At 52.7% G+C, this 23,813-nt stretch overlaps 1 protein-coding gene across 3 annotated transcripts in view; it reads left to right on the forward strand.

Moving 5' to 3' along the window:
- The window catches only part of SGSM1 (small G protein signaling modulator 1), an 81,787-nt gene that overhangs the window by 48,554 nt on the left and 9,420 nt on the right, over nt 1–23,813 (forward strand). The window contains exons 10-26 of one of the 3 annotated variants that reach the window (XM_054006517.1): nt 1,040–1,102; nt 3,261–3,328; nt 4,862–5,025; nt 6,207–6,336; nt 7,515–7,688; nt 8,645–8,783; nt 9,859–9,923; nt 10,579–10,724; nt 11,976–12,104; nt 12,649–12,831; nt 16,020–16,091; nt 17,681–18,277; nt 18,531–18,655; nt 20,794–20,876; nt 21,302–21,411; nt 21,750–21,846; nt 23,362–23,529. In XM_054006517.1, coding sequence (XP_053862492.1) covers nt 1,040–1,102; nt 3,261–3,328; nt 4,862–5,025; nt 6,207–6,336; nt 7,515–7,688; nt 8,645–8,783; nt 9,859–9,923; nt 10,579–10,724; nt 11,976–12,104; nt 12,649–12,831; nt 16,020–16,091; nt 17,681–18,277; nt 18,531–18,655; nt 20,794–20,876; nt 21,302–21,411; nt 21,750–21,846; nt 23,362–23,529 — 2,513 coding nt within the window. The remainder of the gene's footprint in view (nt 1–1,039; nt 1,103–3,260; nt 3,329–4,861; nt 5,026–6,206; nt 6,337–7,514; nt 7,689–8,644; nt 8,784–9,858; nt 9,924–10,578; nt 10,725–11,975; nt 12,105–12,648; nt 12,832–16,019; nt 16,092–17,680; nt 18,278–18,530; nt 18,656–20,793; nt 20,877–21,301; nt 21,412–21,749; nt 21,847–23,361; nt 23,530–23,813) is intronic. The other 2 variants (XM_054006519.1, XM_054006520.1) reach the window with 2 other exon arrangements.

A 23,813-nucleotide genomic window follows, 5' to 3' on the forward strand; every position in this document is an offset into this window, starting at 1 on the left:
AAGGGGCTGTGGGAACAGAGAGGAGACGTTGCTAAGGAATCCGTCTCCTGAGGGCCGCGTTCAGCCGGTCGAATCGGAGAGACTGTTTATGCTGAAGGGTGTGGAACAATTTGCTTTCTTGCCCTCTGAGTGATTTCCCAGGGAGAGACGTGGTGTGCTCTTCACAGTATCTTTTGGGGGGCTGTTAATGCTGCTGATGGATCTAGGGAGTCACAGAGCAGATAAACAGGGAAGTCCATGTGCAAGGAGAAAAGATGCAAGCAGCTTCCAGAATAACAACGCTGGGCAATGGGTCGTGTTCACAGGAGTGGCTGAGGTGTGTTGAGGCCAAGGGGATGACATGGCTCTGAGGCTGGTAGCTCTTCCTTCTCTCTCTTAGACCTTATCCTGCTGCCCACCCCGTTGTATCTGAGCACCACCATAGAAAACCAATAGCAAAGTCCCTACTGGACTCCAGGAAGTCTCTGGCACGTCTCCGTTCATGGGCTCCGAGCCCCACTCAGGGTAGCATTCCCCGATGAAGTGGATATTGGAATCTGCCATGTGCGTTGGGGACGTTTTTCTTGACTGCAACACTCCCTTTTACAAACTAACGTTAACAAACTGGGCCAGGCCTTTGCAGGCCTCGGGCCGCTCAGAAAAGTTCCTTCCAGCAGCTCGCTATTGACATAAGCATAACAGCTTGGATTGAACAATAACCATTAACAGAATTCCCAAGTGCTTTCCAGCTGTAGATCAGTTCTCCTGAAACATAACAGAGAATCATCTAAATAAATAGTATAGGAAACCCAGGGGCAGAAATAACTGAGCATTGTCCCCTGGGCTGAGATAAACATAATTGTTCATGTAACTCATTTTCATTTTTGTCTGTTTTCTATACTTGTCTCTCTTTTTTGCCTTTGTTTCTGGCATCTCCACTCTCACCCCCGTGTACTCTTGGGGGGGTCTCTCTATGCTGCTGGCGGGGATGACTGGCACCCTGCTGTAATCCTCTTTTCATCTCTGTATTGCTTTGCTGAGTTCTTGACTTGGTCCTCAGGCTAATTTCTAAAATTTCCCAGTGTCCAGGCAAGACACAGAGAGAGAGAGGTCAAACCACAAAGTAAGTATGCCTCCTTCTGGGGTGGTTTTGCAGTTGCACACATACACCCACACCCCTTGTCTTTCTCTGGGCCTTTCACAGGGTGGCTGTAATGCCTGCACTTTTTTAAGCACAGCTTTTCTAAATGACAGCTATTGCTGCTGAAAACCTGGACCTTAACTTAAAGAACTGGATAGAGATTTCATCCTGTACCAGGTCCTCCCTGGAAATGAAACTGCCTTCTCTGAGGCATTGTCTTTGAGAGAAGAAAATGAAACGTTTCTTTGATGGATCCATTACAGGGATTTTTTTTTATTCCATGTCCATTTCCTCTTGTGATCTCTGTGCCAGGCCCTGCCCTGTCAATCAGCTGTTCCTCGACCCTGCTCCCCTCGGATCAGGCTGAGGGCTGTGGCCTGCAGGACTCGACTTGACATTCGTTCTGTTTTTTCCTTAAAAGCAACAGTGAAGGAAATTTAAAATGAAAAATTGTTCAGCCACTTTCCAGAAGTGTCATTACGGAAGTAAAAGGAGAACCCAGCAGCACAGGAAGCACCGAGGCCCCTGGGGTGAGCCCAGGAGCTCAGCAGCCCGGTGAAAGTTTCCCTCCACAGACGGCCAGCAGGGGCCCGGACACTTCTCAGATCCTATTAGGCTTAATTGGGATGTAAGCGCACTGGCTTCGTTCTTCTCCTCCTCCTCCCCCCCCCCCCCCCCCCCCCCGGTGTGGAGGCGAAGCTTCCCCAGCAGAGGGGACAGGAGGTTTCAGGGGTCAGAGGAGGAAGGTTCTGCTCTGGCTTGGGCGGGAGTTGGATTTTGGCTTCCTCTGCTTAAGAGCCAAATTCAAACCGGCCAGCTGGCAAAAAGCAGCGTTCAGGCTTTGTCAAGCTGTGTCCTCCATGACGTGTCTGGTGTGATCGGGGGGTTCTGCCGCTAAGAACAACGAGAGCGTAAATATGAGAAACCATTTCCCTTCCTCCCCGTTCTCAGCCCCTTTGGCCTGTTGATGAAAAGGGGCAGCCGACGGTTTGATGACCTCGCGGTTCGCTCTTGAAAATATTCAAGAGGCCAAATACCCAAGCTCAGCCACATGTATTGTCTGAAGACAAAGGAGCACAGTACAGGAAAGAGAGTTAATACAGCACCATTCCTTCCCAGGAGGCAAATTCACCCGGGGTGTTCCGTCTGCCTTACGCAGAAGGGGTGCTGCCGTCTGGGGTAGCGTGGCTGTCTGCACTGGTCACAGCACTTGAGGTTGAACTGGCCAGCTTGTGCCAGCTTTGTCCTGGATGCCTCTGTGTACTTTCCCACCTGATATTCAATTCCAAACGTCAGGGGGCCTGGAGCCACACCCGAACGCAAAGGATTCATGCAGCTTCCATGATACCACGCTGGACCTTTGTTTCATACCGCGCGTCCATCTAGCTCGGGACAGTTTTTCTACTTGCCTAAGCCAAGTGCTGAGCTCTGTGCCCCAATGCATCATGGGATATATGCCTTAGCATAAGGGAGCAAGAAGACGCTGAGTACAATTTAGCATGATTACTCCCCCCCATTCGGCCCCCCCACTAATTCCATGCCCATAATACCTATCAATATGAGGGGCGTAACCTACATGCACTGGCTAGCACACTGCTACTCGTTTCCCAGTATGGGGCTCGCTTCAGAGAGAGGGTCTGTGCAGGGCTCCCGACAGTGCAGTGCGCGTTCCCCGCACACATGGTTGATGCGTGCGACCATGTACGGGGAAGGATGCTGAGGCAGCAGTGGGTTTAGCAGACCCGGGTTTAACACAGCTCAGTCTTGTTGAACTACGTAGGAAGCCCAGAGAGAAGTGGCCCAAGGCATTTCTGCAGGGACGTTCCCACTGCCCCCAGCTGTTCCCACGGCAGGCGCCTTGCTGTTGCTCACATCCCCCATGTCCCTCCATAGCTCCCGGCTGGGTCAGGGGGGTTCTGGTGATCCGCAGGGCAAGATCCTCAGCCAATCTAAATGGGAGCAGCTTCCCCTGGGTCTGTGCTCTTTACACCCACGGAAGACTGGGCCCGGACTCTTGCCATCGGATGGCTTTGAAGGTGCTGTCGAGTTGCATGGCCGGAGGGGCTTCTCTGGCGGTTGAAAGCCTGTGGGGCGTAGGACTCTGCTGAGTGACCGGGGCCTCTCTCCTCTTTCCTTCCAGTGTGTACTGGGACTATGCCATGACCATTCGCCTCGAGGAGATCGTCTACCTGCACTGTCACCAGCAGGGTAAGGGAGGCGGGCATTGCTTTCTCTCCAGGGCAGCTTGTGCCATCTGCTCGCAGAGGGCTGCAGCAGGTACCTGGAGAATGTGATGATGGCAGAGAGCGCCCGGGACAAGTCTTGAAATACCTAGTTTCTGTGGAATCACTGGTTCAAATCCCAGCTTGCTTGAGTCGCTCCTTCATGCTCCCAAGGTAGATGAACTGAGCTCTGTGCGATTGCTCTTACGGGGCTCCTCCAGGGGGGACCTTAAAAGCAGGGCCTGCCTGCTGGGCTGGGCAGCGACGACTCTCTGGCACTTTGTGAAGGGGGTTCCGGGATTGGACCCCTGGGTCTAGTGTAACTAGAGAGGGAAGAGCCCTGGTGGTTAAGGCGACGGGCTGGGACGCGGGAGACCTGGGTTCTGTTCCTGGCTCTGCCATAGCCTCCCTGGGCGTCATTCAGTCTCTCTGGGCTCCAGTTCTCATCTGTGAAATGTGAGTAACAATATTCCCTTTGTGTCCCGTCTCTTCAGAATGTGCAGGCTTTGGGGCAGGGCCTGTCCTTACACTGTCTCCCCAGTGTGCAGCACAACCGGGTCCCAAGCCCAGTTGGGGCTGCCAAGCCCTATCATAACAAATGTAAATACATTTTCTGCCCCAGTGGCAAAAGTTGCCCTCTACTCCCTGTTGTTCAGGGTGCAGTAAACCAGTTGGCTGCCGCTGTCCACCGTACAGGTGGCTGCATTACAGTGGTGCCTTTTATATTTAATCAGTAAAGTGCTTTAAGACCTTCTCTAGAAATGTATATTGTGTGAGAAGGTTCCCTTCCTCTTCTCAAGTGAACGCAACCTGGGCCGACTGTGTTAGGAGACTCCTTTGGTCTGTCATTGCTGAGAGGTGTGATTGGCTGGGCTGTGCTTGTCTCACCTGTTTTATACAGCACTCCACATGGTGGCCATGAAACAGCAACAGTCATCATCGTACTAACAGCCCTAGTGCTAACAGCAATAGCGCTCTCCTGCTAGAGATCACGTTTCCTGCAGAATCGCTGCATTACGTTCATTAGGGACAGAGACCTACGCAGGGGAACAGAAACAAACTCACTGCTGGCATTTCAGGCCAAGTTTATAATTGCAAATCCCAGGCCCGCACAGCTGGAATTTTGTCTGAATCCGTGTTAATCTCGGCTCAGCTGATTTCTCATTAACCATCCCTACTGACCCCTGTAGGTGCAGTAATGCGCACACCAGCCCCACAGCGTTTGTGGTTGTAGGGGTGAATTTCCCCCTAGTGCAGAGCCTATGAGTTTACGTGGGGCTCTAGTGGTGCCTAGGCCTCCTGCCTGGGATGGATTCCCACCTGTGGGAGGAAAGTTCCGATAACTCGTGGGCTGGAGCTGCATGTACACGTTCTGTATTTATTTCTCCCCTGGAAGCGTCTCTGGATGGCTCCACTGTGCTGGGCCCTGGGGTTTCACATGGGTAGGGTTACCTCTGGCACCTGTTTCCCTAACTTCTGTGTTGTGTATCTTCTCTGCTTTCGTTCCTGTTGCTAATAGTAGACAGCGGTGGGACAGTAGTTTTGGTGAGTCAGGATGGAATTCAGAGGCCTCCGCTCAGGTTCCCCAAAGGAGGGCACCTGCTTCAGTTTCTGTCCTGCCTAGAAAATGGTCTCCTCCCTCATGGACAGCTGGACCCACCTCTTTGGTCACAGAGGGGGAAGGTAGGAACCTTGGCTGAAGTGTGGGTTGGAATGCAAAGGCTCAGTAACTGTGCTCTCACCCCTCGCCGACGTGGGCTCCTAGCTGGTGCTGGTGTGGCAGAGTGGTACCTGCCCGGACTTAGTGGCAGCTACAGTTGAAAAATCCCAGGGTGTGAATACCTCTGGAGCCAAGCACACTAGAAGCCCAGCACTGGACAGGAGTTGCGGGTGGTGACGTGATCTGCACCCCCTGTAGAAAGGAAGCCCATGCAGTAGAGGGGAACCTGCAGCCTACGAAAAATGAAACCTTATATCTCAGTGCGTCCCTTTATAAATGTACCCTGCTACTGGACACATATTCCTGGGCCACAGTGCGGGCTAACTGCAGTGCAGGAAAACGCCCGAGCTCACACATTGTCCAGCAACCACAGCCACCAAGAAAGAGCAGTCCCCACAGGAGCTTGCTGAATACAACAGGTGTCACTTTATTTCAGGCCAAGACTCCTATCCATGCAGTTGTCAGTACCCTGGGTAAAATGCACCCCTGGACCAGAAGGCCAGCAGCAGACCTGGGTCCCACTTCAGCCTGGAGGGCTGAAGTGGAACTTGTGCTACCTTGAACGGCCCTTCTGGACAGGGATGTATTTCCCCCTTACTTAGTAAATTCATGTAAGATGGGAGTGACCAGGCTCTGCCTGTTGTCTTATGCCACTGGGCAGTTTTCCTGCAGCCGGAGGGTCACATCTAACTTGCATAACATAAAGAGGGTTGCAGATGCTCTTACCTTAACACACGGGTATATTGATGCCCTACAGCAGACCTAGCAATTGGTCTTCGCATGCGATGCCCTGTCTCGAGTGAGGAGTCTGGCCACGCTGCATGTTGGGATCTGCAGGCTCTATGAACCCCATCTCTGTATGCAAGTTATGGTGGCCGGGACTCTGCTGTTTCAGAGACTCTGGTACAAGCTCGTATCATAGCTCCTACCTCGGGGGTAAACTTTTCTCTCTGTGTGAATGTAATCAAAAGCACGGGGGTCTTCCAGCCAAGCGAGTGCTGCAGATGTGTGAACTCCTAGGTCAGCGGGAGGGCATGTGTGTTCTTGCATTAGACAATCTTTTCAGTGGCAAAGTGGCATTTGAGGTTGCCCTGAATGTAAACACATAGCCTGGCTTTGTAAACAGGAGTTCTTATTTATGTAGGGGAAGGTGTTTCCAAAGCTGAGAAAGCGAAGTCCCCAGGGCTCTTCCGAGTCGGCATCTGATAAGGAAGATGATGAAGCCACGGACTACGTTTTCCGGATAATCTACCCCGGCACGCAGTCAGAGTTTGGTAGGTGCACTCAGTAATGACATGCAGCGTGGCTTGTTGCTGGAGTGGGAATAGCCCGACGCCAGCACTGCTGGAAATGCACAGCACAAGTCCCTGCTGAAAATCTTTCCAAGACAGGGTTTGGCTGAGGGAGAATTGCCTTCTCAACCTCACTGGGATTTACCCGTTGCTCAGTCGAGAGGGCAGCAGTGAACCCTTTGCTCTCATAGCTGGAGAAGGGCCCCAGGCCCCTGTACAAGAGAGCTCCGTGAATGTTGCAAAGAATCTTCCCCAAATATTCCTCGGACTCTGACCGAGAGCCTGTTCTGGCTGCGTTCACGAGCCTTTCTGGGCACTCTCGCTGCAAAAGCAGGTGGCCAGGAATGTGTTAATTGGGAATCCTGTTTACTTCTCTCGCACTGGTGCAAATCAGGAAACACTTCACTAACCCCAATGGGCCAGATCCTGGGCCGACCTCGGTCCCTTCTGTGCTACTCCAGCAGCACAAAGAGGGGAGAACCATGTCCTGTGAGAAAATTCACACTGGCGTAGCTGACTTTGCCCCACCCCTTCCTCCCCGGAGCAGGTGGGGATGATCCTATTGGGTTGCTTGACACAGAAATGGGTCATTAGATCATCTCGTTTGACCTCCTGTGTAATGGAGGCCAGAGAGTTTCACTCAGTTACTCCTGTATCTTGCCCAGTAACTTGTGTGTGACTGAGGCACAGAAGAAGTCTGCCTAAGGCTCTGTCTATACTGGACCACACCACGGCCGGCTGCGCCGCTGTAGCTGGTGGAAGAGAGCGCTCCTGCTGGCGTAATTAAACACCCCCAGCGAGTGGCGGGAGCTGTGTTGGCAGGAGTGCGTCTCCCGCCGACATAGCACTGTCCACACCGGCGCGTTTGTTGGTCAGGGGGGTGGTTTTTTCACACCCCGACCGACAAAAGTGCTAGTGTAGACATAGCCTAAAAGTAAAACAAAGGGAAGAGACGCCCCTTTCTATCGCTTTGTTTCGAACCCTCCTGTACCGTTCCCTCACGCAGGGAGTTCACCGTTAAATGAATGATTGACCGCTCCTCTGGCAGGGGTATCTTCCTCTGTCACATGATATAGGACTTCCCCCTAAGGCTCTAACTCCTGCCCGGGTTCTTCCTCCCCTCACGCATTTGTGCCTTTGCCCTGTCTCCACGTCTTTAGTTCCTGTAACCAGTCATTCTCGTCCTTTCCTTGCCTCCCCTGCAATCTCTGGCGCCGCTGGGAGGGAGATGACCCCGAGGACTCCTGCTACAAGCAAGATTGTGGTGATCCCCAAACGCTCTCTGAGCCTCCTGGCCAGACCCCTCACTGCGCCATGGACTGAACCGCATCAGCGTAATGTTGCTGTCACCCATGTTACTTTCGTTTTGCTGCCTGGGCCATGTTGTCACTTGTGGATCCTTGCGTGCTGGGCTCAGCAGCCCCGTCTGGGTTACAGTTTTCCTGATTTGAGTTCTCAGAAGGGAGAAGGCCTTGGGGAGGCCTCGTATCCCTTCGCCTGGTGCCCATCGCCAACGCTAGCATCTGCTCAAGAACAACAAGCAGGGAGGGTTAGGAGGTGCCGAGGGGGCATGCACAAGCCTCTGCCATCTGGAGGCCTGAATTCCTACCCTCTCTTAGCTCCTACGTGCAAATGAACTGGATTATCGCTTTTTATCGTTCAGAAGAGGCCCCAGATAGAAATGGCAGAGGAGCGTCAGGGCATGGTCGTGCTAGAACAGCAGCAGAGCTGCTGGGAGGCTGTCCAGAATGTGCAGGGCTCTCTGAACAGCACGCTCATGCTAGCCTCTGGTTGGCCTATTACTTGGGAACACGCAGGAGACTAAATTTGCTCACGATCTCAAACCCAAACCATTGCAAGTGACCATTCAAAGCCCGCCCAGAGAGATTTGAGCAAATGACAACATCCCGGGAGCGGCCTGCCTGCGCTGCCCTGGTTAACCTCTTGCAGCATCTTAATCAAACTGTTTCTTCTTCAGGCATGACTCTGATATCCTCCCCTTTTTCATATGGTCCCTGGGTCTTTTTCAGCATTCAGCCGTCCCAAGCAAGCTGACTGAATGCACCAGAGCTACCCTGGATCTTTCCTTTCCTGCTAGTGCATCACTACTCAGCAATGTGATTGGCTGGCAGCAGACCCATGTGGTTTAATACAATCTGCTTGGGAAGACCATGGGTTATTGATCTCTCTAATCAGAACTTTCCTGTCCCCGTCTCTCTCTCTCATCTGGCGTGTGAGCCATCTATCTCCTATCACAATTGCTCAGTGATGTCTTTTCCTGCCCTCGCAGTGCCCCAGGAGCTGATCGACACACCAGCCAGCAGCCTGCCTTCCATGTGGCAACCTAGCACCCGCAAGTCCTCCTGCTCCTCGTGCTCCCAGAATAGCTCCTCCGATGGTGGCCCATCCAACGGCTGCAACCATGAAAGGTACAACCAATGGAAGCCGTGTTAATGTGGCTGGTCTGCCTGTCCCAACAGCAGGAATGCATGCACCGGAACCAAGCTGAGATCCCCAGAGCGCGTCAGTGTGACTGACGGCCAGTGATGGGGGAGACATTGGGCCCATTTTCTAAGTCGGGGCTAGGACAGACTCCAGGGCATGTGTCCGCCCCCCTCGGCTACTGCTCAAATGGGGACACCTTCATTGGATGTTTAAATCCTCAGGCTGGGATGCTCAGGCTGGCACTTAGGAATGGAAAAGGGCTTTGAGGCTAGTTTGGGTTCCCAAGGTGGGGCGTGGGTGGATGTTAAAAGTGGGGAACCCTTCATTTGCAGTGGGGACCTGAAGGCAGTTTTGTAGCCCAAGTAGAAGTGAAAAGTCTTCAGCAGCAAAATGACTGTGTCCTAAGTGGGCTCATCCTGTCATGGGAGTGACTGTCCGGAATGGGTTAATGGTGGTACAGTAATCTCCTCACAGGCATGGCCTAGTGAGCTGAGCACAGGCCTGGGAGCTGGGATTCCCTGTTTCTGATCCCAGCTCTCCTATGGGCAGGTAGTGTAGGCTGGGATTTTCTGACGAGACTGAGGGAGTTAGTTGGGTGCCTGACTCCCGTGGGGTCTTTGCAAATCCCAGTTTTACGAGCTCTGCCTCAGTTTCCCCATCTGTAAATATTCACATTGATTCTAAATTGCCTTATTCCCAAGCACAGCCAGCCCTCGCGGGTCAGCGTTGGTCAGGCAGTGGGAGTAGAAAACTTAGAATGAACAAAACATTTGATCAATTGTAAAAAACCCGAGCCTCCTGGCTCTTCCCTTCTCTCCCTTCCCTGCTTAGCAGATGCCCACCTCTAGCATGGAACAATTATCGCGGGGTGAACAAACCAGGGTCACAGAGCGGGGCAGGTTGCTCTGTGATAGAATTACTGAGGAGAGGCTGCATTTCCAGGTGTTTGCACATGAGCAGTCGGGGCTGTGGGGTGGGCCAGGACACTGTGTGATGGCTGGGGCCATGATGGGGGCCATTCCTCTCTTGTATCGGATTGGTTTTCTTCTCTCTTGGCAGAACCCCACTAAAGCTCCTGTGTGACAACATGAAATACCAGATCCTCTCCCGGGCTTTCTATGGCTGTGAGTGCTCTCTTCCTCCGTCTGAACCTCGAAGATAGGCCGGCTCAGATTCTCCTCTTCATTGCGGCTTGTGACAGAGAGGAGAACTGGCCCAGGGAATCAGGCTGATACCGTACGCAGGGCATGTGCACACACCAGTGCTGTCAACCAATTGCATGCATGTAGTGTGGGGACTAGCGGGTTAGGCTGCTCGTGTGCCAGAACCACGGCCCGCCGTGCTGACCAGTATTGTTTCCTTGTACTCCCCCGTCTGTCCGTATATAAATGCAGACTGTCCGTTCTCCGGGGCAGGGACTCTCTTTGTTCTGTGTTTGCACGGCCCCTAGCACAACGGGGTCCTGCTCCGTGACTGGGGCTCCAAATCACAGGCTTTGGCCCAGTGAGCTAAAGAGAGTAGCAGCCATTTGCCCATGATCAGGAAAACCCTCCTGGCAGTGAAATGTATCTGGCTGGGGAATGTCTCCCAAAGGAGGAAGACCCCTTGTTTGTGACTCTTAGAATTAGACTGGAAAAAGCCCTAGAAAATCGGCACTGGAGGCCAGTGGCCCAGGGTGGACGGACTCACTGGCATTCTGGGTCTTTTCTGGGCTTCCATCTATGTTTTCTGGGGCTGCCCAAGCGCCTTGTTCTGAACGAATCCTTGCTCCACCTGCAGGGCTGGCATACTGTCGACATCTCTCCACTGTGCGAACCCACCTGTCCGCATTGGTTAACCACAACATTGTGTCTCCTGACCTGCCATGTAATGCCAGCGGTGGACTGACTGCAGAGATATGGCAAAAATACCTGCAGGATAGCACGGTAGGGACCAGCGTTCTAGTTGGACGGCTAGAACGCGGCCTAGGCAAGAATTACTGCAACACAAAGCTGCTCTGTGATTCTTTTACCAATGGTTAATGACAACATTGTAAGCGTCTCCAGCAGCGACTCGTCTGTGGGTTAGTACAGGGCTGTATCTGCTTGTGTAATGCTGCTCAAGAACCACTGCAACTGGGATCCGGAGATCCAGATCCGGTCTGCTGTTTCTTGCTTCAGGGTCCCCAGAAGGGCACTCGTGGGGTGCATGATAGAAGCCTAGCCGCATCGAATGGCTAATATACGGGAGCCTGCCTAAGCCCTTTTGACACTTTTTTTTTTCTTTTTTGACTTCTACATCTGTTTTATTTCCCTCCGTTACATTTTCTATTTATTGCACCGCTTGTGCATTGGCCAGTCATCATTAATGATATGCTCTGCATCTGTATGGCCCTTTACGCCCAAGTGTCTCACAACCCTTTTCAAACGATAATGAATTGATTCAGACGCGCAGTCCCCCGAAGGGGAGCACTGTTATCACCATTTCACCATGCTGCAAGAGTGGCACGGCGTGGTCAAGTGACATGCCCAAGGCTGCATAACGATTCTGTGCCAGAGCCCAGGAGCCCTACCTACCTAGACCATGGCCCTGTCCCCAGCTCTCACTCTGACTTGCTGTGACTTGTCTACACCACTGCCAGTGGGGCAGCTCGGCCAGGGGTAGCAATGGTGGGATCACTAGTGTAGACAGGGCACAGGTGTTTTTACCACAGCAGGGTTGAGTGATGTGGTGCTGGAGGTGCGAACTCCGCCCCGGGGCTGCTGCTACGGAGCTGCATTGTTGGCCATGCAAAGGCACGAGAATGATCTTGGCCAGATCACTTTTTCTTTTGTGTCGCATCTTCCTCCCCTTGAAACAGGGCTGCTGCTGCTGCACGGGGGCCCTGCCTGGCTTAACGAAGGCCCTTGAAGGCCAGTGTTTTCCCAAGTGCCCCCTAGCTTCGGGTGCCTCTGTTTTGTTTCAGGCTGAGCGCTGGAGTTCAGGGTTTGGGGTGCTCAGCACCTTGGAAAAACTTTAGGCCCTGGGTGTCCAAGCCCGGCCCCCAAAGGAGTGCATGCTATGGGAAAGTTGTGCCCCAGAGATCCTGGGGTGCTGTCAGGGGCTGCAAAAGGGCAGGGATTGTTGTTGCAAATGGCAGCCAACTGGTTTCGGTCCTGCCCAGGGCCTTTCAGTAACTGGCTGAGCTCTCCCCGCAGAGTTACGAGGAGCAGGAGTTGTTACGGCTCATCTACTACGGTGGGATCCAGCCTGAGATCAGGAAAGCCGTCTGGCCCTTCCTCTTGGGCCACTACCACTTCGGGATGACGGGAGCTGAGAGGAGAGAGGTCAGTCTCCCACTGGGCTGGCTGCTGCCAGGGCAGAGACCTGGGGTTTGGGAAGCTTTGGGATGAAGGCAGCTGGACAGAGCCGCGGTTTTTGCGTCCAGCCCGCAGTGGCTGAAGTTTTGCACCACTGGCTCTGATTGGGGCGCTGACAGGGTGGGGAGGGGTCGGCCAGAGGGGTGCTGGACTCAGCAGTGCCTGGGGAAAGGTCTGAGTGCCTAGACAGTAGGATGAGCAAGGGATTGAAATGCTGCTGTCTGGCTGGAGGCTGATCCCCTTCCAAGAGCACTTTGCTCAACCATTTGGCAGCTTCTTGAGGAGGGAAGAAGCTGGCTCATAGTTTCTCCATGATGTGGTGCCTGACGGGGGGAGCTTCTCTGCCTGTGCCACACCGGAACTCAGAGCAGACATCAGAAGCCTTGCACTCAGCCTGGGTACCAAGCGTGCTCGGGGTGTGGGGAACATGTTTGGGGTGGAGTTGTGCAGAGGGGCAGTCACGCCCCAATTCGGACTATCCTGGTGGGTTCTCTCTCTCTGAATGCTGCAGGTTGACGATCAGATCCGGGCCTGCTATGAACAGATCATGGCGGAATGGCTGGGCTGCGAGGCCATCGTTCGGCAAAGGGAGAAGGAATCCCACGCTGCGGCTCTGGCCAAGTGCTCTTCTGGGGCGAGCTTAGACACCCACATTCAGAGGATGATGCACAGGGATTCGACTGTCAGCAACGAGGTGAGCCGGCTGAGGGCCTGCCGAGTGGGGCCCCCCCATCTGCCCTGTGGGGGAAGAGAGCTCTTTTTCCCTGGTATTATTTTACTGTTGGCCCATTTCCTATTCTCTCTCCTGCCCTCCCTCTTTGCCTCTCCCCATTTCTGCTCCTCTGCAAACATTGTTCACAATGACTGTTTCACTTCCCAGCTAGACAGAGAGACTGGTCTGACTCCTGCTCTCCGGTGTCTCTCTCCCCTTCGCCTCCCTGGGCCTGTACTGCTCATGGTGCTCCCTGCGGCCCTGGAATAGAGCTGTGTCTTCTTCTAGCCTCTGCCTTCCCCATGGGAGCGTCAGCCTCTGTGATCCCCATGCCCCTGGAAGTACCGAGACCTGCGCTGCAGTCACGCCAGCTAGCCAGCCTCTGGGTTTGGTTAGCCAGCACCACAATATTGTATTAAAATAGGTTCTATCTGCATTAATTGGCATCTAAAGGGTGGGGTTGAAGATGAATCGGCTGACTCCGCTAGCGTGTGTGCTGGTAGGTGGAGAATCCACCGCTCGAGCAATTGCAGCAATGCACCGAGCTGGGCAGTTAGCATGGAGGTTTAGGGGCTTGTCTGGGGCAGTGTCAGAGAGAGGGGAGGGGGGCAGTGGTGCAGGGGAACGGAGCCCACTGTTCCCTTCTGAGTTAGTGGCTGATCGGTGCAGACTGCAGATTGCCCACGGGGATCAGCCCATAGATAGACGCCCAGGGCCATGCCCATGTTTGATCTCATTCAGGTGTACATAGGTGTGACCTTTCTGTCCAGTGGTGTCTGAAGCTACAAGAACTGGCTTCAATATCGAAGGGTTCCTCTGAACAATGCAAAACAGAACAGGTTCGACCCTCCTCCCGCCCTGTAACATGGGAACATTAAACACCACCCCGGGCACCTCCCTGAGGCAACACTTCCCACTCGCAAGCATGGAGTCTGTGTAACAAGAGAACAGTTATTAAAAGGGGAAGGGAGCCCAACACCCAGCATTCAATAGCACGTCACCATGAACAAACACCCGCCCCACAGCAAGGGGCCCATTCAGACCCCAGTTACTCCACTGTTCCTGGGGGCGAGGAGAAAGGAAGGGATATTTTGTAAAGATTCTCTTCTCACTCAGATTGGTGTAAATCAGGAATAACGTCAGTGAAGTCAGCGGAGTGACACCCGTGTTGAACTGGTGTAAGAGGGAGGAGACTCAGGCCCGTGGGGTGTACGGACCTGCAGGGGTCAGAAGCTATGGGAATAGCTGACAGACTGGTCTTGGAAGACATGAAATCTTCACTTGGATCCCTGTTCCTTTTCTGCCTCGTTGCTGCCGAACCCAGCTGAGTGCCTTTGATTCCGCTCTGCATCAGAGCGATGAACTGGTCCCACAGGAATGGGCAGGCGGGCAGGAAGCTGTTGGGTTTAGATGTGGACCTTGGGAGGGCTTGCTGTTGCGGGACTGGCATGTGGCAAGGAAAATAAATCTAGAGAACAAGCACCAAGGGCTGGAGGGCAGAGTCTGTTAAAGGAAACAGCCTTGAACACAGACACGTGTGAGGGCTTTCAGTCCAGCTTTGTTCTCTGAGAAGGAAAACTGGAGCAGGGCATCCATACAAGGACTTTGGGAACTGGGAAGGTGCCAGCTGCAGATCAGGGCATTGCAGTGCCAGGGGGAGAGTTTTCTGTGCAACAGAACAAGCGACTAGCCAAGTCACCTGACCTCATCCACTGGAAGCAAAAACCATATCAAGGAAGGCCAAAAAAGACCCCTGGGTCAGGCTATCTGAGCTGCAGCTCTGCTCCACTGCGGCTTTATCTGTCTTCCTCCTGAAAGAGTTTGTGTGTGTGTGTGTGTATTGGTTGGTGAATCTGTCGGCTAGAGATGAAGGTAGCTGTTTACCCATGTGCTGTGGGTGGGGGAGTAGGGGATATGCAGGGAGTGCGCAGATCCCTTTGTTGCTTGCAGGAGCTAAGCTGACAGCTCTTGCACTGAGCCAGGTGCGAGTGGGCGGAGAATTTGGCATTTACTGCATTTCAGTGAATCATTCCTATCTCAGCGGTGCTTCCATTGTGCGGCTGAGTTACACCTGGACCATCTCTCTGTTCCTGGGAGGGGCCCTGACAGAGTCCATGAGTGTAGAGGATCACCCCTTCTCTACCTTAAATCTGAAATCTACTGTTGCAAAGTGTCCCCGTGATTATGGAGAAAGCGATCACCTGTCCCCTCCCCGCTGGAGACCCTGCCAACAAGTACAACACCGGGGTGGGCACAGGAGGCTGCAATTTCCTGCTCCTGTTCTGGCTCTGAAAGGTTTTTTCTTTAAACTTCATTGCGGCATCACATACAGTTAAGTTTCACACCACTTGCATATGTCACTTTGACATGTAGTGAAAATAGCCCCTTGGTTCCACTCTAAAAAGTATCACTATGTGAGTTATGGACAGATGAGGAGCAGGGCAAACCGTTCTCCCCAAAGCTTTAATTTAGCTGTGGAAGTCAATGCCAATGAACGGCTATTCGACAGACAGAGCAGCAAAGCATTGCGTGGTTCATTACAGACCCATAGCAGGAAAGCAGCCTGCTCCCCGTCAGCTTGGAGTCAGCAAATGCTGCTGTCGCGTCTTTAGTCCGTCAGTCTTGACAGTCTCTCTCTGAAATTACAATACTTTAGAAACCGAAGAGCGTGTGTAGGGAGGAGGGGTTGAGTCATGGCCTGGGCTTTGGTTACTTATGTAAACTCCGAGGCGGTGAATCGGCTCACTGCTCGCTCCGGATCAGGATTAGACTCTGGCACTTCGGGGATGCAGCTTCACCTCCCCAAAGGCCAGAAGAAAGCAGCTCATCTCACCCTCCAATGTACGGCCTTGAACAATTCACCTGGGACATCTCTTAATCGCCAGCGCTCCCTTAACAAGAAGCACCAGTCACTGCTGGAGGCAGGCTGCTGAACTCCGGACCAATAACCTGACCCAGAATGACAGATCCCAGGTCCTGTAAATCTGTTGTTTCCCTGATTTAAATATGAGGATTTATCAGGTACGGTTCCCCCCCAATCCTTGTGTGCAGACGTGCAGGTTACAGTGGTGCTGCTGCAGCGTTAGCTTCACCCCGGGGATCCGGGTGGGGACAGTATAAGCTTGTGCTTTGCTTTTTTCCCTGAACTGTTCCACTCTTCTCTATTGCAGTCTTCCCAAAGCTGTAGCTCTGGCAGGCAAAGCCACGCCCGGCTGCTGAGTGACTCCAGCTCCAGCACCCAGGTAACCCACCCAGCTTTGCACCCTCTAGTGTGACTCCAGCTTGGGTTGATACCAGAGCTTTATCCGCCAGTTTTGAACAGGCTTATATTAAGGGTGTCCAAAATACAGTTAATTGAGCTCAGCCTGCATGCTACTCTGAAGGCTGCGGAGATCAAGACAGAGCGTCGCTTGATAGGACTTGACAGCCAGACCTCCTGCCTGGACTCCAAATGAAAGATTTGCCCCATTTTCTGCAAACTTTGTGCATGTGCCAACCTGGACCTCATTAGCTTCCTGCTTTGGCGCCGTGAGCTGATTTACATATGAACAGCCATTTGTGTACCTAAATTACAACCCTGCTAAACACACAGTGCCTTTCTGTATTAAAATACAGCGTAGAAGGCCGTCACTGCAAGGAGTGCTGGCGGGGCCTTTTGTAAATAACCAGAAACTGTGTATGGCTAGATCAAATGAGGCTGGATGTTTGAAGCTGAGGCTTCAGTGGGCGCAACACATGGTGACGTTTTTGTCGTCTTACATGGCCAGGTCCGTGGCAGGGACCTGCAGTTTGGTGACATACAAAATAAAATTCAGCTAATCCTAGAAAATGTATTGGAGCATCCTGAATGGATACTGCAGCTAGAACAGAGCCAGAATCAAGATGCGTGGGCCCTTCTCAGTGGAGTGGCTACAACCAGAACGGAGCTGCAAGTGCTCTGCCTCTAGCTGGAGTAGGTCTTACACGGTGCCTGAATCTGGCCCCATCTCTTACTCCTAACCCAGAGGAGGTCCAAATGCACTGGAGTCGTGCACAGCTTGTCTGCACTGACTCCGCACAAACTGCGTGAGTATCCAAAGCAAGCAGCCGAGTATTCGAGCCGATTTCTTGCCCCCTCTTGTGACGGCCCCTAGACTCGAATGTAAATGCGCTGCAGAATGTTGTGCAACATCGTTGCCCCTAAACGGTTGTTAATGTGATGGGAATGAGTCTAGGTCACTTCCAGTCGCCAGAGCATCTTGTTGTGGGCTGTGCTTGAAGTTAATATGCTCAAAAATTCACGATGGCTTTGGGAAGTGACTCTAAAATGGCATTGTGAGCCCCTTGCTTCCACGTCAACCCACTCAGCCAATGGGCAAATCGTGCTTTGTTCCAGCAGCCAGCCCTGCATGCTCATCCTGGGATCTGAGAGGAATGCTGGGGTCTTTCTAGCTCCTCCATTGTCATGCACCGTAAAGACTCTGCCTTCAGTTACACCTGCCCTGCCCCACTGTCTGTTGCCTGTGGAGTTGCACGGCTGTAACTGATTTGGTTACATTCTGTTGATGATGTGCAAGCCAAACTAGGACCCAGCTTTCTCTCGGCTGGTTTTGGTGCTGCAGAGCTAGCAGGAGTTGAAAGCAGTGAAAACTGCTCGTTGGTTGACTCTGAACGTATACAGGGAGCACAGTGACTGGGTAGGATGGTGTCACTTTTCAGAGCAGAACCTCACTTTTCTCCCCATGGCATGAAACCCAGGGATTGCGTCACCAGCCAAAGAGTTAGGGGTTGATGGTGAACGCAAAGGGCATTTGCCTGGGCTAAGGGGCCTTTCTGCTCATTGTTTGCACAGGTGTTTGAATCAGTTGAGGATGTGGAACAGACTGAGGCAGATGCCCAACTCGAAGACGGCAAACAAGCCAAAATCCTAAACGGGATGATCGCCAATGGCACGTGTTCCCCTGAGCCTGGCCATCCCTCTTCCCAGACTTTCTACAGCACGTCTGAGCACAGCTTCAGCACTGACGAGAATGCGACGGAATCCAGCAAAACCGGGGCCTGCCACCAAGGGAAAGCCAGTGGGGCAGAGGCCCCGAAACCACAGAGCTCAGCCAATACACTGTCAGAGGATAAGCTGGCGGGGGAGGATCTGCAGGGCCAGGACAGCCTGGAAGGTGAATGTCCCATCAATGGAAGCTTAGAAGTCTTTATTCCAGTTGGCGGGAGCACAGCGGCGGTTTTGCCTGACAATGAAGCGGTGGGCCTTTCTGTGGTGGATGAAAGCTGGGCTGATAGTGAAGCTGAAAAGCGCAGCTTGGTGGGGAGTGAGGACAATCTGTCGGAGGAACCAGAGATGGAGAGCTTGTACCCACCGCTGGATTCACTAGCTGTGGCTGACTTGGCTAACAATGAAGTTTCTCCCGTCTCCTCAACTGGGGTCACCTATTCTGTGAGTATTTGCTTAGGAATTTCCATCTCGGGCTGAGAGCCAGCAGTCTGTAGGTCCCTTTTCAAATGCAGTTCACCAGTTGCTCTGTGCGACTCACCATGTTAATTCTGCAGTTGCATGCATGCTGGCTACCTCCTTCACAAGCAAACCTCTGAGCAGAGTGCGGTGCACAGGGATTCATTTGACTTTGCAGCATTCCTTTGGGGGGTTTTGGATGAATTCATCTGTATTATTTTGGTCTGTATTTCTGTAGCCAGAGCTCCTGGACATGTACACTGTGAACCTGCATCGCATTGAGAAGGATGTGCAGAGATGTGACCGGAACTACTGGTACTTCACACCTGCCAACCTCGAGAAGCTCCGCAACGTCATGTGCAGGTAGCGACCTGTGGGATTAGGGCAGGAGCTGACTTGCACCCTACTCATGAATAGGGCCACCTGTGTGAATGTAACGGGAAACCCCAAGCCAACGGTGCTGGCTCGAGTGTTGCTCCAAACCCATTTGTTCTCTGTTTTATTGTTTCTCCCCCTAGAAGGCTCCAGTGTCCTAGTGCAGCTCGTAATCAGACAGGGAATTGTGGCTACAAGAATCTAGCCTCAGAGACCCCACCACCAGGAGCAGAGGAAGCGATGGCAATAGCCTTTAGCTCTTGCTGGTCACCTCAGGTCCAGCAGTGATACAGTTCTGTCTTGTGGTATGAATCCAGCCCGGACCAGCTTGCTGTGTAGCTCATAGTAGGTGGGCTCCACTCTTCAGTGCTAGCAAGGTCCCACAGGACAGCAGCAGACACTGCTTCACCATGTCCAGCATCCCGTTGGGTAACACGGTGCAGCCCACTCACTTGTCTGGTTATGCAGAGTTTTAATGAGGATTCACCCTGCAGAACTCAAATGCTAATGAGGAGTGCAAATGCCAGACATTCGTTACATGTGCATATTATTGCAAACAGTACGGTGGTGAGGGCTGTAGGAGTACCTGGAGAGACAGAAATATCTGGGTGGATTTCTGACTTCTGTTGATTAGTCATCTCATGGAGAGGTCATTGTAGATACTCTCACAGATCACAAACAGCTCTGGCTCTGTTGACTCAGCCATGTGAGTGGCAGTGAAAGCTGAAGCGTTAATATTACACATCTCAATAATATGAGGAAAAGAAGTGATTTTATTAGAGCTGTCAGTCTCATAGGCAGGCCTGGAAGATCTTGGCTGAGATGAGACCTACAATGCAGCAGGCATCTGGAAAGATGGATAGGGTTATTCAGTAATGATTTCCTTATGCCACGAATAGGTTTTTGCGGCCTTCTGTAGTGAATTTTGATTGATTACCAAATCTGGCATGTGATCTTTGCCAGGCTAATTACTCTCCAGGAGCCCTTGATCCAGGGAGGGAGAAGAAGCAGCAGCAGGTGCTCTGCTCAGACAGGCTTTCTTGGGGGCCAGAGAACGGACTGGAGGGGAGAGGCGTGTGTCTTTTTTTACAAACTAGTGTTAAACTCTTCACTGTTTTCACCATTGCCCCTGGCACTGCTTGATTCTGATTTCACTTGTTCCTGAGCTGGTCCCTGCTGAGTTGTTCTTGCCCGATATCGACGTGGGATGTGCACCACAAATGTAAGGGTTAACCTATCCTCTCACCTGCCCAAGTGAGTCGTTTACAGGCTAGCTGCGCTGGAATGAGTGAGCAAACCCGAGGGTAGGATTAGCAGGGGAAAGTGAAGGCAGTTCTCATGTCTCCTTGCTGAGCCCTGTGGCCCTCCTTTCACGGCCCAGGCTGCCTCCTTAGCTGCAGGGGCAGGTGAGCCTGTGTCACTGTGGCCGATTGCCCGTGGCACTGCTGGCCCAGTCTGTCTCCGTGGAAGGATGGCTGTTCCACGCGGTGGCGTGAAGGGGTGCATGGTAGAGTGTGGAATGAGACGTATTCTCCAGGCTCTTCCAGAATGACAGAGCACGCCCCCTGCTCCACCCCCACTAGGGAGAAAAGAGGGAGCAGACGGCTCTGCAGACCCTGAACCAACTGTATTTCTGTCAGGAACATGCAGGAACCCAGCGGCTCCCCCGGCGCCCTCCGAGTGCGGCCCATCTAGAAGGATGTTCCAGGGCCTAGCCACCAGCGATAGTGGGGCTGGCAGGTCCTTTCCAGAGGCACTGTACTGCTGGGCCTAGTGGTTAATTAGAGCAGTGCCTTTTCCCCTCCCTCCAGGGTCCACATCGTCACTCAGTTTTACTTGGCCTCACTTGCCTGTTGTCGTTGGGGATCCGGGGGGTCTGATTCCCCCACCTGGTGCACTGCTGTGTGGGTTGCCACCCAGTCAGTAATGACAGTGCCCGGCACCAGGGAATCGAGCCCTTTGGCTTCAGACTTTGGCCCCATGGAATCAGTGGGGCAGGCAGGCTACTGCCAAGTACTCCATCCCATTGCTCACAGGAAGGTGGGCTGCCCTCCAAGAGATGAGCAGTACGCTGGGCCCGGCCCCTCTGGGGAGTTTACAGCCCGTCTTCCCCGCTCTCTCCCTAGCTACATCTGGCAGCACATTGAGATCGGCTACGTGCAGGGAATGTGCGACCTGCTGGCGCCTCTCCTGGTCATCCTGGATGATGGTGAGTGGGTGGGGTCCCGGCAGCTCCAGGGAGTGCGTTTAGCTGAGTATTTAAGAGGGGAGGTGTGGGGAGAGCGCGCTGGCTCAGTCAGCCCCACAGATCTGGTGTGTCCAGGCCTGTCTGGCTCTGTCCCCCAAACAGGGACGGCACGAGTCCACGCTTCCTCGACGCAGCCTCCCGCCTGGAGAGACCCCTCTGGGTGCGGGGGGAGAAGCTCTGTCACCATGACCTGTTTCATCCTGGCTCTCTGCTGTGGAGATTCAGCAACACAGGCTGGTTACTTTCAGTTGTGGGGGTGTGCATGTGCGTGTGAGCAGATGTGTACATATAGACACCCAGGTCAAGGTGCCTGTATGTAATTGGTGTGTACACACATGAACGCATGAGTGCAGTAGAGCCATGACACTCTCTGTTATCCCATGCAGAGGCGCTCGCGTTCAGCTGTTTCACCGAGCTCATGAAAAGGATGAACCAGAATTTCCCACATGGGGGAGCCATGGACACCCACTTCGCTAACATGAGGTCACTGATCCAGGTACTGGGCCTGGGGCTCATGGCGAGAAGGTGGTGGCGCTTCAGACCAGCCGAAGGAAGGTTTTTCCTCATCCGCCTGTTGTGTTAGAAGGACTCTTAGGGGGAGTGGGGAGGGTTCTGGAGCAGGCACCCTTGGTGTGGGGGGCAGGGTTATGGAGGGGCTTGTGGGGGAACGCCCAGTATGAGGGAGTGTTATGGCTCCAGAGGAGCTTGAAGAGAAGGCCTGAGGGAGCATGTGGAGGGGGTTGAGGGCAGGGCAGAAAGGCCGGATGGGAGCAATAGCTGGCGCCGTCTCATACACTAACTGGATTCTGGACTCCCTTTGCTTTCTTTGGCCAGATCTTGGACTCTGAGCTCTTTGAGCTGATGCACCAGAATGGGGACTACACCCATTTCTACTTCTGCTATCGATGGTTTCTCCTGGACTTCAAGCGAGGTGTGTGGCGTGACCTGGCCATGTCCTCAAGGCCTCTGATGAACCAAGTGCAACAGGAAAGTCACAGGGTGCCTCTACCTTAAAAGCAGTGGCATAAATTCAGATATTCCTTGGGGTGGGGGAGGAGGCAAATTCAGGGACCCCGTTCCAGTCTCTGCTCACCCCCCATCCCACAGGGATCTCGTCCAGGGACTCTTCCCACCAGGGGTGAAAGTGGGCCGGTACGGGCCGGTACAGTGTACCGGTAAAAAGTGGCCACCAGTACCGGCCCGTACCCCGCTGACTTTAAAGCGCTGCCACGGCAAAGGACCCTGCTTAAAGTGCTGCCTGTTGTTGCCCCTTTTGCCTCCCACCCCCGGCCGCCAACATTTTCTCTACAGGGCCAATACATGCAAAACATCCCCAGTCCCAAAGCTTTTACAGCCTAGGGGGCCAACAACTGACTCTCCTTTTTTAAAAACAAGTTTCCACTGTGGGGCTTTGTGACACACTCATCTAATGGCCTCTCCTCTCGCCCCTTGGAGATCTTCGCTCACAGGTGGAAGAGACAATAAACTGGCTTCATCCTAGTCCCCATAGGTAGTTACACAAAGCTACAGCAAAAGGCAGCGCGGGGGGAGGTTCCTGTGTAGGCGGGCTGTAGGTTTGGAATGTCAGATTGGTGGGGAGCGAGCTCTGTGAGCAGAGCGAACACTAAGCTTGTTGATAGCTATGGTGGTGTCATCCCTTATTTATCAGTAATTCAGTCACAACATTCTACTTTGTTGTATTTTAATGTTTGAGCAGCAATGTTAGTGTGTTGGGAAAATAATTTGTATTAGACAGAGTCTATAATGTGGATAACTAACATCTGGGCACGGGGAGGTGTCATGTTTTATAGTCACATGCTTTAAGGCAAGATGGGACCATTAGCTCATCTAGTCTGATCTCCTGGAAAACACAGGGCAGAGAATTTCACAAGTTACCCTCTGTACTGAGCCCAATAATTTGTGTTTGGCAAAAGTACCTTCCAGACAGGCAGCCAGTCTGGATTAGAAGACATCAAGAGATGGAGAACTCTCCACTTCCTTTGGGAGTTTGTTACAGCGGTTAATCACCCGCAAGGTTAAAAAAATGGTGCCTTATTTTTAATTTGAATTTGGCTGGATGCTAAATCCCACCATTGGCTCTTGTTCTGTCTTTCTCCAATTAAGATCACCTTTTGCATTGGGACTGACTGTTCTGTCATGTCCCCCCATAGAACTCCAGTGGCTAGTGAAGTGATGTGAGATAAGAGTCAGGCCGCACTTAGGTCCTTAAGTTCTGGCAGGAGTCTGATTATTTTCCATCTATAAAAACAACTTTCCATATCAAATAACCATCAGTCGGAAACAAAATCCCCTTTGAAAAATAATTCTGCAACCTTCCAAAGAAGGGACTCGCCATTGTTGCTAGGCATTCTCCATAGCCCCATTCCAGGTCCTGAACTCATCCTAAACGACGCCCTGGCTTAGCCATTGTTGTTCTCTTTTCCAGAGCTGGTGTATGATGATGTTTTCTCTGTCTGGGAGACAATCTGGGCAGCTGCACGCGTCTCCTCTTCGCACTATGTCCTCTTCATAGCCCTGGCCTTGGTGGAAATGTACCGGGACATCATTTTGGAAAATAACATGGATTTTACAGATATCATCAAGTTCTTCAATGGTACGTCCTGAGTTTTGTTGGGCTGGATCTAGGGCAGGTACTCAGTCTTTGTCAGCAAGTCTCTGTGGTTAGGGTAGGTTAGTCTATACTAATCACTAGCGTTTATTGAAACAGAATGGGGCAAGATTGCTTATGAGAGGCCACTAGGCTGATGTCCTGAGCAGAGGGCTGCGAGCCAGCAACTTGTAGGTTCTAATCCGGACTCTGCTTTTCCTCTGTGGCCTGAGGGCAGTTGCTTTGCTGCTCTGTGCCTCAGATTCTCCACTTGTTACACGGTACGCTTC

Source organism: Malaclemys terrapin, chromosome 16 (assembly GCF_027887155.1).
Source record: "Malaclemys terrapin pileata isolate rMalTer1 chromosome 16, rMalTer1.hap1, whole genome shotgun sequence".
NCBI lineage: Eukaryota > Metazoa > Chordata > Testudines > Emydidae > Malaclemys > Malaclemys terrapin.